The sequence below is a fragment of the Galeopterus variegatus genome, unplaced genomic scaffold (genome assembly GCF_000696425.1).
Source record: "Galeopterus variegatus unplaced genomic scaffold, G_variegatus-3.0.2 Scaffold214, whole genome shotgun sequence".
Taxonomy (NCBI): domain Eukaryota; kingdom Metazoa; phylum Chordata; class Mammalia; order Dermoptera; family Cynocephalidae; genus Galeopterus; species Galeopterus variegatus.
In genome coordinates, this window is record NW_007726325.1 from 143,881 (window position 1) to 157,576 (window position 13,696).

At 38.0% G+C, this 13,696-nt stretch overlaps 1 protein-coding gene across 3 annotated transcripts in view; it reads right to left on the reverse strand.

The window, feature by feature from the left end:
* The window catches only part of PDS5A (PDS5, regulator of cohesion maintenance, homolog A (S. cerevisiae)), a 143,791-nt gene that overhangs the window by 15,668 nt on the left and 114,427 nt on the right, over positions 1-13,696 (reverse strand). For all 3 annotated transcript variants that reach the window (XM_008565929.1, XM_008565930.1, XM_008565928.1), the window contains 3 exons: positions 3,113-3,245; positions 2,507-2,626; positions 155-217 (listed from right to left, as the gene is read on the reverse strand). In XM_008565929.1, coding sequence (XP_008564151.1) covers positions 155-217; positions 2,507-2,626; positions 3,113-3,245 — 316 coding nt within the window. The remainder of the gene's footprint in view (positions 1-154; positions 218-2,506; positions 2,627-3,112; positions 3,246-13,696) is intronic.

Here is a 13,696-nt window from a genome sequence, read left to right on the forward strand (position 1 = left end):
GATAAGAGTCTGAGAGAACATGCTACAACCCACAATGTGATCCGTAAGAATCAGGAACTATAAAATCTAGGGGACATTTAAAGGTTATTTCTAGAAATAGCAGAAGTAATATACATATGAAATAAAGATCCCAAAATTATCAAGTACATAATACCTTTCCTGTTAACAGAAGTACTCTTGTCTCTTCTGAAATATAACTCTTGTCATTACAGAAGTCCTATTAAATAAAAAAAATCAAAATGGACATGCATATTTTTGTCGTCTAAATAAGACTTTTCAGGCATTATGCCTTGCAGTAACAATTACATTTGTGTTATATATACCAATTCACCAGATAATCAAAACACATTTAAGGAGCCTTACTCTAAGTCTAGCTTTAAATTAAATCAAAGGCACATAAAACTTAGGCAAATACCAGAGGTAAATTTCCTAAATCACATTTTAAATAAATCACACTCCTATTTTTTCATGTGGTTCAGTGGAAACAATCTCCAGTTTACTCCTTTAAAAAAAAAAAAAAAATTTAGAACTGTAACTAGACCAACTGTCCAAATCATAAAGGTAACACATTATCAAAATATTAAATTTATCTTCACACTACTGTCATAGGAAACAAAGGGCTTAAGTGTGTCTGTGAGGAAATCACACTTTTGTCATGTGTGCTATGCAAAACTGTATCATTTCTTTTGCACAAAGGCTTTTACGCAGCTAAAATAAATGTTACAAAGCCTGGGCACCAAAGTTCATTCACTTTATTCATGAAGATATACTATAGCACTATAGCCCCACTAGGCTCACTATCCGAACAAGCCTAACTTTCTAGTGTCTAAATTTACACCCAATTAGAGCAACATGTCAGGAAAAAAATGAGGTATGTTGTATATTGTAAACAGAAAATCCTAAGTTATCATTAAGAAAACTAAAATACTATAAGTTATTTTAAGTTACAGATAACAAAACAATAAAAAAATGTGATTTGAGGCCATTTAGATGTAGTGACAAACAGCAATTTAATTCTTGATAATGGCTGATCATCACCACTGGTATAAAGAGCATTTGAGCACTATTTGAGCACTACTCCAGGCATGATGGCCTTGGGCCAACAGTAGGATAAATTTAAATTCAAGAGCTCACATTAACAATATTTATAAAGACCAGTAGATTCAATAAGAGGGCAAATACCTTTGCAATCCTTATTATTCCTAAGAAAAGCAAGGCACAGTAAATGTTTAAAACTATGTCAAATAATGAAAATCAGATTTAAAATTTTCAACAAAACATTCTCTGAAATGTTCTTTATAGAATACTCTAAGGGGGTTATTACTTGGGCATATCTACAGGCATGAAAATGTGTAGAAATTGTTTAAATGCTGTATTTTTTCCAATTAAAAGTATTTGATATTCTGTTTTTTTAAACAAATCACAGGAAAATTAAACAAACTTCAAAATATCACCTAAAAGCAGGGAATATATAAAAGACATTTAAAGTTTTTTGAAATCCAAATTAATTGGAAAAACTTACAGAGTAGGGTTACCTACAAAATTTACTTACATGCTGATAACAGAATACTATGTATATTATTAATAATACCATTCACTGAATGCTTACTATATAATAAACTCTTCATAAAAGCCTCAATATTAGTAATTATTCATATGTATCATATTATCTTTTGTTTTTGTTTTTTGGAGCAGATGGCTGGTGTGCAGATCAAACCCCGGATCTTAGTGTTATCAGCACCACGCTCTAACCAACTGAGCTAACCTGCCAGCTTCATATGTATTATTAACATCCACATTATAGAGATGAAGAAATTGAGGTTTAGAGGAGTTAACTTGTCCCTCGAGTTAAAAGTGGTTAATCAGAATCCAGGTCTATCAATTGCCAAGACCACTTCCGTTAACTCCAACACTTTACTTCATGTATAGATGTATTTATATTTACACTGCAGCAAACATTTAAAAATGTCTTGTCTGTAGAAATACTAACGTGTTTTTTTTTTTTGTCTTTTTTCGTATCCGGCAACGGATCGCAACCCTCAGTGTCGCGCCCGTACTGGACCGGGACCAGCAACGGAATCGCAACCCTCGGTGTTGTGCCCGCACCTCGCTCAGCCAGTGAGCGGCCGGTCTGTATGTGGGATCCGAACCCTCGGCGGGAGCACAGCCACGCTCCCAAGCCGCGCACTGTAGCAGTGCGCCACCGGGCCGCCCCAAAATACTAACGTGTTTTAATAAAATGAGAGTAAAGTAATCTTAAAAAAAAAATTCCCAAAACTCATCTTCATTCTAGAAATACCCAGAAGGAAAAAGAAAAACTATAACATGCAGACATGCAGCTTGATTTGTATTCTATTTAAGTGTGAATGATGTTCAGGTATTTCGAAGACAACCTCCCATTCCTAGATAAACCCAGAGATCCAGACAATCCAATATTTGCCGCTAGAGTTGATGGTAACTGAAATTTAAATCAGTTTAGTGAAGTAGAAAAATGGAGAAAAATTACCTTTTCAGGTTGTGTAAAAAATTTCATTGGGAGGACTGGGTCCTTTGGTGAATCTGCATTGCACAAAGCACTTTTACTATTTATAACACACAGAGCCACATCACACACTGTATAAAGTTTCTAAGGAGGAAAAAAAAAAAGATTATATATAGTTTTCAATATTGCACAAAATGTATAAATTAGAGTTAAAAGAAGTATATGTGATTGCTATTAATTCCTTGAACATGTCATATTTCTATTCAGTATTGCTTCTCATGTAACCTTCTGATAAAGGAAAAAAACTTTCTTTCTTAATTTAACATGAATGCCAACTATGCATTAAAAATAACAAACAAAGCAAACCAGAGAGAGCATGCACAAAAAAAATCCATTCATCTGTAAATTTTACTAATTCTTACCCTCCTGCTCTGCAGATGTTTTCATATCTTTGAGTATTAAAGGTTCCCAAAATAATAATTTATAATGAAATGCAATAAAAATTGACTATAAATATATGTTTATAAAAGTTCTATGATTTAAATTATTATGTAATGATCAGAAAACAAAAGTGGGACAGTATGTTTTTCTATAACATCTTAATCTCCACTGGCCTAACATTCATCTTACTTCATTTGTCTTGGATTCATCTGGAGACTGGGCATCTCTGGTTAACTTGATGTTCTCTGCCATCTTCTTCATAAAGGCATGGCTATTGTTTTCATTCTTTGTCATTAAAACTTCAAGCATGAACCATAGGCACCTAAATGGTAAACACATTAAAGAGACTAGATGTAGGTATGCTTGCTGAATAGAAAAAATAACTTAATGGGAAGTTCTGTTATCTTAATGTATTAAAAGTAAAATATAAAGAAAACCCTAATTAATTGAAATATATTACCCTGTTAGTAATATTCAACTCACAAATAATATATTAAAAATATAAACATAGTGCGCCAGCGGTGCTTGGGGGCGCTTGGGAGCATGGCGGCGCTCCCGCCGAGGGTTCGGATCCCATATAGAGACTGGTCCGCTCACTGGTTGAGCGCGGTGCAGGTGTGACACCGAGGGTTCCAATCCCGTTGCCGGTCGCAGTACGGGCGCGACACCGAGGGTTGCGATCCCGTTACCGGTCACGAAAAAAGACAAAAAGGAGAAAAAAAAAAAAAAATATATATATATATATAAACATAGCTTAATATGAGAAATTCTGAGTTTCATGAGGCACATAAAGACTCACACTACAGGCATTTAATAAATGTTCAGATAATTTGATATTTCTTAACACCTGGCAATGATGAGTAAACCAACATACAGCAGTCTTGGCATACTATTTGTGAGCTATGGCAGGTATGTAGTTCTGCTGAGATACAAGTCTGATTTGGGCTGACTGGTTAGGTCTGCTGGTTAGAGTGCAGCCTTGTAACACCAAGGTCAAGGGTTTGGATCCCCGTACTGTCCAGCCACCACAAAAAACAAAACAAAAAACAACAAAAATACAGTCTGAATTGCATGTGCTATGAGGCTAATCTGTGTGGAAACCAGTCACTCAACTAAGTTGTCACAACTCACACCATTTTTACTGTTTTCCACTTGTCACTGTATACTCATTTAACACACAAAATGTCTGAAGGGGTCACTTAAATTTGTCTACACTATTTCTACTCCTTATCTTTGGCAATCTGGCTTTCACCTGCATTATTTCACTGCAGCTGCCCCCTGCCAAGGTTACCAGTGAGTGCTTTGTTGCTAAATTCAAACGGCACTAATTATCTCTATGACTTTACCCTTGCTGGTAAAATGAGAACGGTGTTAATTAGCCCAAGACATTGTTTTAATAATTAAATGAAATAATATTTGTAGAATACTTGAAACACAATAAACAGTCAATAAATGTTAGCTGGTTCCTAACCACTTCTTTTCCCTTAATTCATTTTCCTTCTTTTACACTATACTACTTTTCATTTGACCTCTCTGATATTTCTCCTCCAGGTCCTTTTTAGATTGTCTGTTCTTTCCAGCAAATCATGGTATCCCTTAGTGATATGCCTCAAGTCTATACTCTCAGAACTCCTGTTCTAAGGACTATTTTCTTCCTCTTATTCTTAACTTCTGACTTCCCCCAAATGTGGGTTATGTGCCTCTTCTAGGTACCCTATGATAGCAGAGTATATATCACACATATCATATTGCAATTGCCTCTTCACTTTTCCTCATCTCTCAACAGATTGCAAATCCATGGGACCATATGTGATGTCCAAACTATATAATTTTATAGATCAAGAACCTAGGACAGCACCAGGCACACTGAAAGTACCTGTAAATATTTGTTAACAAGGTATACACAGATAAAGAGGAAAAAGTGTGGGAAGATACACACCAAAATGTTAACAGCAACAAAGGGCTTTTAGGGGGTATAATTATAAATATTTTCTTCTTTTTTGAGCAGCTGGGGATCCGAACTCTTGACCTTGGTGTTATAATGCTGCATTCTAACGAACTGAGCTAACCAGCCAGCCCTATTTTCTTTTTTTTTGACGTATCTATTTTCAATTTTTTTCTTACTAAAAATCAATATAATAAAGGAGAAATGTCATTATTAAGCAATAAAGGCTATATTTAAGTGTGGTTTTTTTTTTTGTCTTTTGTCTTTTTCCGTGTCCGGCAACGGATCACAACCCTCAGTGTTGCCCCTGCACCGGACCGGGGACCGGCAACGGGATTGCAACCTTCGGTGTTGCTCCCGCGTCTCGCTCAGCCAGTGAGCGGGAACCGGTCTGTATGTGGGATCCGAACCCTCGGGCGGGAGCGCCGCCGCGCTTCCCAAGCGGCACACTTATCCAGTGCGCCACCGGGCCGGCCCTTAAGTGTGGTTTTTCACATTCAAAAATATTACTACTAGGGCTGGCCCGTTAGCTCAGTTGGTTAGAGTGTGTTGTTATAACAACAGAGTCAAGGGTTCAGACTCCCCATACTAGCCAGCTGCCAAAAAAACAGACAAACATAATATATTGCTACTGATGTTAGAAAAAATGGCAGAGTAGAAAAAAAATTCAGCAAACTTACAGATAAGGCAATTGAAAATAATCAGTTTGAGCAGAAAGAAAAAGAATGAAGAAAAATAAACAGAACCTGACGAACCTGTAGGAAACCACCACATCCCAACAGACACATCGTGGAATTCCCCAAAAGAGAGAAAGGGGCAGAAAAAATATTTAAGAAATAATATAAAAAAACATCCCAAATTTGGAAGATGTAAATATTCATCCAAGAAGCTCAATAAATTCCAAAGTAGGATAAACTCAAGAGATCCACACTGAGATACCCAAAGATAAAGAGAGACTCTTAAAAACAGCAAGAAGGAAGTGACTCATGTACAAAGGATCCTCAATAAGATTCACAGATGATTTCTCATCAGAAACCATGGTGGCCAGGGGGCACTGAGATAACATACTTAAAAGTGTGAATAAAAAAACTCTGTCAACCAAGAATTCTATATCCTGTAAAACTGTCCTTCAAGAATCAAGATGAAATTAGGACATTCCTAAATAAACAAAAGCCAAGGGAATTCATTATTAATAGATTTATAAGAAATGCTTAAAATGAGTCCATCAGAATGAAATGAAGAAACACTACACAGTAACCTGTAGCTGTAAGAAGAAATAAGGGACAGTGTTAAATGTAACAACATAGGTTATTATAAAAGCTAGTATTACTGTACTTTCAGTTTATAACTCATTTTCTTCATGTATAATTTAAAGTGGGATCCTTGCACCCCCTCAAAAAAAAATTAAAAGGAAAATACATAAAACAATAATTGTAAGCCTATGTAAATGGGAACACAATGCATAAAGATGTCATTTGTGACAATAACAATATAAAGGGAAGACAGAGTTTTTATAGCAGCAGTGTTCCTATACCACTGAAACTAAGTTGCTGTTATTCAAACTAGGTTGTTATAAATTTGAGATGTTAACTGTAATCCCCAAGGTAAACACTGTAAGAAAAGAACTAAAGATATATACAGAAAAAAAAAGAGGAAGGAATCAGGGAAGTCCATATGAAAAAACAACTGAATACAAAAAAGAGGCAGTACCTGAGGAATTCACTAACAAAAGCAAATAAGACACACAGAAAATGAGTTCCAGTCAAGGGCCGGCCCGGTGGCGCACTGCTACAGTGCGCCGCTTGAGAGCGCGGCGGCGCTCTTACTGAAGGTTCGGATCCCACATACAGACCGGTTCCCGCTCACTGGCTGAGCGAGGTGCGGGCGCGGCACCGAGGGTTGCGATCCCGTTGCCGGTCCCGGTCTGGTATGGGCGCGACACTGAGGGTTGCGATCCGTTGACGGACACGAAAAAAGACAAAAAAGAAAAAGGAAATGAGTTCCAGTCAAGATGGCAGAATAGACGATTGCCAGCACTACTCCTCCCACAAATCAACCAATTTACAACTATTAAAAAGCAACTACAGCCAAGCTGGGGCCACTAGAGCTCAGGGGAAGAGGAGGAGAAACTGATAGAATTCATGAAGGCAGGAGAAGCCACGTGAGAGAAAGAAAGGAATTGCCCCTACCATTTCAAATCCTGGATGCTTCAAGGCTGGAGCTGGTGAACACACGGAGCAAGAGCTGGCAAAAACTGCAGCTGTGACCTTTATATGAAGTTGCTTAGAGGAGGAAGGGGAGAGAAGGGCCTTGGTGGCCCTTAGGACAGCTGGACCACTACCAGGGTTCCCATGGACCCACATAGGCCTGAGGAGCCACAGCAACAGAAAAAAGGAGCCACTCAGAGGCCAGTGAGTCATTGCAAAGAGACCAGCACCTCGTCCATCCCATGAGAAGTGTTTGGAGTACGGGTGGTGGGGAGATGGGAACATGGGACACAGCATGGACAGCTGATCTGCCCCCCAATCAGCAGAGGACCAGCCTATGGAGACTGGTCAGGAATATAAAACTGCAGGGGGAGCAGTTTGCTGAAAAGACTCAGGTCCAGAACAGAGCTGCCACACAACCCAGGTGTACTGGATCTCACAAGACCTGGAAGTACCTACAAAGTCAATCATTAAAACCTGAGCTGCCAAAAAAATTTAAAACAAACAAACAAACAAACAAACAAACAAACAAACAAACAAACAAACAAACAAACAAACAAACAAACAAACAAACAAACAAACAAACAAACAAACAAACAAACAAACAAACAAACAAACAAACAAACAAACAAACAAACAAACAAACAAACAAACAAACAAACAAACAAACAAACAAACAAACAAACAAACAAACAAACAAACAAACAAACAAACAAACAAACAAACAAACAAACAAACAAACAAACAAACAAACAAACAAACAAACAAACAAACAAACAAACAAACAAACAAACAAACAAACAAACAAAAACCCTGAGCTGCACAAAAAGCCTTCCCCAGGGAATCAGCAACAAAGCAGCAATTTAGCTCAACCACAGGGCTCAAGTGCTGGTCCCCACAAGAAGTTCCTCCATTTTAGAAGCAAGCAAAGGACAACAAATTAGTTCCAATGCAGAGTTTAAATACTGGGAACAGTGAATAATACAATACAGAATTGAAAGAAAAAACAAAATACCCAAAGACCAAAGTCTGATATTTACTACTAAAGGTCTCACTTCACCAAAGAACACCTATAAAACCTAGAAGGACCAGAAGCCTCCTGGGCCCCCAAGTCAGGGATAGGGGAGGACTGGGGCCTCAGCCATGTCCCCCGACACCCACAACCAGTCCAGCGACAACCACTGACCCACAGCAGAAGACATCCTGGACTCCCAAGCTGGGGCAATGTGGGGCTGGGGGTTGGGGGCTCAGGGCTTCAGCGACACCCTCCCAACATCTGCAACCAGCCCAGTGATGACTACTGAACCACTGCTGGAAGCCCCCTGACATCTGCATTTAGCCCAGCAACATCCAAGCCACCACTGGAAGCTCCCTGGTCTCCCCTGCAGGAATGAGGGGGATGTCACAGGCCTCAACCACACCCCCCCCTCTATTCCCCTTCCCCTATCCCCTCCTACCCAACTGCTCTGCAACAATAACTTAGAATATAAAAACAGACAGAGCAGGGGACTGACCCCTCTTCCCGCAACCAGGAATGCCAGTGCTGCCACAGGGCCCACCTGGGGTCCTGAGGCATGGAGTTGGTGACTGACCCCTCCTCCCATAACCATGCCACGGCTGCTGAAAAAGTGGCTAGACACCACAACCACTGTGCTGATGGTCTGCCAGCCACTCAAGTGCGTTGACACAAGGGGAGTCACCAGCGGAGATGAAAGAAAAGAAGAGGATGTCTCTCTCCACAAAGCCCATTCCAGAGTAATACAAGAAGCATCTACTCTAATGTTCAGAGGGGGACCTGAACACACCTCTCTCAGAACTGGACAGATCCATCTAGGCAACAAATCAACAGAGTAACTGTTATTCTTTCAGAAGGAGAAAGTAAATCCAGTGTTATCAGAGGTGTGATGGGGAGGGAGAGGAGGTTGGGAAGAGACTGGATAAGGGGCATAAAGAATAAATATGATTTATAATAACATCTATGCTAACATATTGATTTGATCAACATATGTCAACGCTGAACCTCAAAAATATGTATAATCAATTATGATTTAATTAAAAAAAATAAAGTTCACATGAAAAACTTTCAAAAAAAAAAAAGAGAAAACGAATCGCTAACTTCTTGTCAGTAATGACTTTAAATGTATATAGATTAAACTCTCCAATTAGAAGGCAGGGATAAACATAATAGACTTCTTGAAAAATCTATCTACATCCTGTCTACAAGAGACTCACCCTAGATACAAAGACACAGCAGCTGAAAGTTAAAAAGATGGAAAAAGATAGTTCATGCAAATAGTAATCAAAAGAGAAGAAGGTGGCTATTTTATCATTAGAGAAAATAGATTTAAAGTAAAAAAAAAGGTTACAAGAGACTAGAAAGGACCAAATTGTTAAAAGGACAATCCAGCAAGAAGTTATGACAATTATAAACACATATGAAACTAACAACAGAGCCCCAAAATCTATGAAGCAAAAACTGACAGAACTGAAGGGAGAAATAGACAGTTCTACAATAATAGTTGGAGATTTCAATACCCAATACCCATTTTTAATAATGGATAGAAATACTAGACAAAAGATCAATAAGAAAATAGAAAACTTGAACAACATAAACCAATTAGATCTATTACAGAATGTTCTCTATACAGAACATTCCAGACAATGACAGCAGAATATTGTACACATTCTTCTCAAATCACATAAAACATTCTCCAGGACAGACCAGTTGTTAGGCCATAAAACAAGTCTTAATAAATTTTAAGAGACTGAAATTATACAAAGTATCTTTTCTGACCACAATGTAATGAAACTAGAAATCAATAACAGAAAGTAAAACAAACCAAAAACCAAAACCAAAAACAACAAAAAACCCACACAGAAAACTCACAAATATGTGGAAATTTATCCACACATTCTTTAAACAACCAGTGGGTCAAAAAAGAAATCACAAGGGAAATCAGAAAATACCCTGAGACGAATGAAAACACAACGCACCAAAACGCATATGATCTAGTGACAGCATTACTAAGAGCAAATTTATAGCTGTCAAAAACCAAGATATTGGGCCGAGCCTGTGGCGCACTCGGGAGTGTGGCGCTGGGAGCGCAGCAGCGCTCCCGCCGCGGGTTCAGATCCTATATAGGGATGACTGGTGCGCTCACAGCGCTCACTGGCTGAGCGCGGTGCGGCTGGTCTCAAAAAGGACAAAAAAAAAAAAAAAAAAGAAAAACCAAGATATTAATGAATTACCTAACTGTACACATTAAAGATGTAGAAAAAGTGAAAAGTAAACCCAAATCTAGCAGAAAGAAGGAAATTATAAAGATTAGAGCAGAGAAGAGTGAAATAGAGAATAGAATAAAGGAATGAAACTAAAAGTTGGTTCTTTGAAAAGATCAATAAAATTGACAAACCTTTAGCGAGTATGACTATGAAAAAAAGACTCAAATTACTAAAATCAGAAATGAAAGTGAAGACATTACTACCACTGCCACAAAAATAAAAAGGATTATAAGCTTGTACTATTAACAACTGTATCCCGAATTGGATAAAACAGTTGAAATGGACAAATTCCTAGAAACACAAAAGCTACCATGATTGAATCATAAAGAAAACTACAGACCATTACCTTTTTTTTTTTGTCTTTTTTCCGTGTCCGGCAACGGATCGCAACCCTCAGTGTTGCCCCCGTACCGGGCCGGGGACCGGCAACGGGATTGCAACCCTCGGTGTTGCTCCCGCGCCTCGCTCAGCCAGTGAGCGGGAACCGGTCTGTATGTGGGATCCGAACCCTCGGGCGGGAGCGCCGCCGCACTTCTCAAGCGGCGCACTTATCCAGTGCGCCACCGGGCCAGCCCCCAGACCATTACCTTTTAAGTACACTGAAGTAAAAATCCTCAACAAAATACTAGCAATCTGAATTCAGCAGCATACTAAAAGGCTTATATACCACGACCAAATGAGATTTAGACATAAAATGAAAGCATGTTTCAACATATGAATATTGATCAATGCAGGAGCTCTGGGCTGTAGTGCGCTATGCTGATCAGGTGTTTGCACTAAGTTCAGCATCAATATGGTGACCTTCTGAAAGTGGGGGGTGGGGGGTGCAGGCGACCAGGTTGCCTAAGGAAGGGTCAACAGGCCCAGGTCAGAAAATTGATCAATGTAAACATAAAACATCTGATATCTCAATTGATGCAGAGAAAGCATTTGACAAAATTCAACACCTTTTCATGATAAAAGCATTCAATAAACTCAGATTAGAAGAGAACTTCCTCAACATGAAAAAGGCCATATATAAAGTTTTCACCCTAAGATAAGGAACAAGACAGGGATGCTAGCTTTCATCACTTCAATTCAACATAGTAAAGGAATGACTAGCAAGAGCAATTAGGCAAGAGAAAGAAAAAAAGGTATTCCCTCCGGTCCCCCCAAAAGATATCCAAATTGGAAAGGAGGAAGTAAAACTATCTCTATTTGTAGATGACATGATCCTATATGTAGATAACCCCAAAGAATCCACACAAACACACAAAAACCCCCAAAATGTTAGTGTCAATAAACGAATTCAGCAAAGCTGCATATTTTTTTTAAAGTTGTATTATTTCTGTACATAATCAATAAACAACCCAAAAAAGACATTAAGAAAAAAGTTCCATTTACATTGCACCAAAAAGAATAAAATAAATTTAAGCAAGGAGGGGCAAGACTTCTACACTGAAAACCATAAAACACTGCTGAAAAAAAATTTAAAAGATGTAAATAAATGGAAAACCACCTTCTGTTAATGGACTGGAAGACTTAATATTAAGAAAACAATACCACCCAAAGTGATACACAGATTCAATGTCATCCCTATCAAAAGCTCAATGGTAATCTTTACAGGAATGGGAAAATGCATCCTAAAATTCATATGAAATTTCAAAAGCCAAAACAATCTTGAAAGAGAAAAAAGTAAGAGGACTCACACTTCCCAATTCTGAAACTTACTACAAAGCTACAGTAATCAGTGTCATATGGCAAACAGACAGAAAAACAGACAATTTGAATAGAATTGAGAGCCCAGAAATAAACACTTATATATATATGGTCAACTGATTTTTGACAAGGATGCCAAAACCAATCTGTGGGGAAAGAACAGTTGCTTCAACAAATGGTGTTGGAAAAAGTGGATATACACAAGCAAAAGAAAACAAAAGAAGAAATCTGAACTTTTGTCTTATGCCACACACAAAAATTAACTACAGTGGATCAAAGAGCTTAATTTAAGAGCTAAAACTATAAAAGTCTTAGAAGAAAACATAATAGAAAATCATTATGAACCTGGATTTCTTAAATACGACAAAGAAAAGGACAAGCAACAAAAGAAAAAAACAAATAAACTGAGTTTCATTAAAATTAAAAACTTTTGGGCCAACCCCATGGCGTACTCGGGAGAGTGCTGCGCTGGGAGCGCAGAGACGCTCCGGCCACGGGTTTGGATCCTATATAGGAATGGCCGGTGCGCTCACTGGCTGAGCGCGGTGCGGGCGACACCACACCAAGGGTTGCGATCCCCTTACCGGTCACAAAAAAGACAAAAAATAAAAAATAAATAAAAATAAAAACTTTTGTGCATCAAAGGACAGTATTAAGACTTTAAATGATATTCCCAATAAGGGATTAATATACAAGTATATAAAGAACCTCCACAAGCCAACAACAAAAAGAGAACCCAATTTAAAAATGGGTAAAATACTTGGACAGACATTTCTCCATTTAAATGCATACTTAAAATGGCAAAAACTGCAAATTTTGTTTCATATATTTTACCACAATTAAAAAAACATACTGCTTCTGACACAGTAAGTTACTAATTTCTATAAAATTAAATAACCACATTTTCAAAAAACATTATTTAGCACTTCAAATTACATGGTAATTTAAATTGAATGTTCAAAGGTACTCAAAAGTGTTACATCCTAGGTAGAACAAAGGCAGGACAAAAAATATGTCCCACTGATTTCAATTCTAACTGCAATTACTACATGTTCTCCAGTACTCTTCCCGCATCACAGCTACCTTTCACAAGTCTAATCCTTCTTCTACACGACTGCCTTGCAATGCAAATATAGCTAAAAGGTCCTTTAACATACACCTTTATTCTAGGCAAATATATACATCACTTTTTCATTTTATGAATTTGCAAATAGAACACAAATAAAAAATTTACAAAATAAACAAATTAGAATTGAAAAGATATTTTAGGAATTCCCTATTTCAAATTCTGCATTTTATAAATGAGGCAACTGAAGCCCAGAGAAGTAAAATTTTTAGTCACATTGCTGGGACTAAAACCTGTGTTTTCTGCAACCTGATGATGAGGCTTCTTAAAATATCTAATCGAGGGCTGGCCCCGTTGTGCACTCGGGAGAGTGCGGGGCTGGGAGCACAGCGACGCTCCCGCCACGGGTTCGGATCTTATATAGGACTGGCCGGTGCGCTCACTGGCTGAGTGCGGTGCGGGCGACACCACACCAAGGGTTGTGATCCCCTTACCGGTCATGTAAAAGACAAAAAAAAAAAATATATATATATATATATACATATATATATATATATATATATATATATATATAT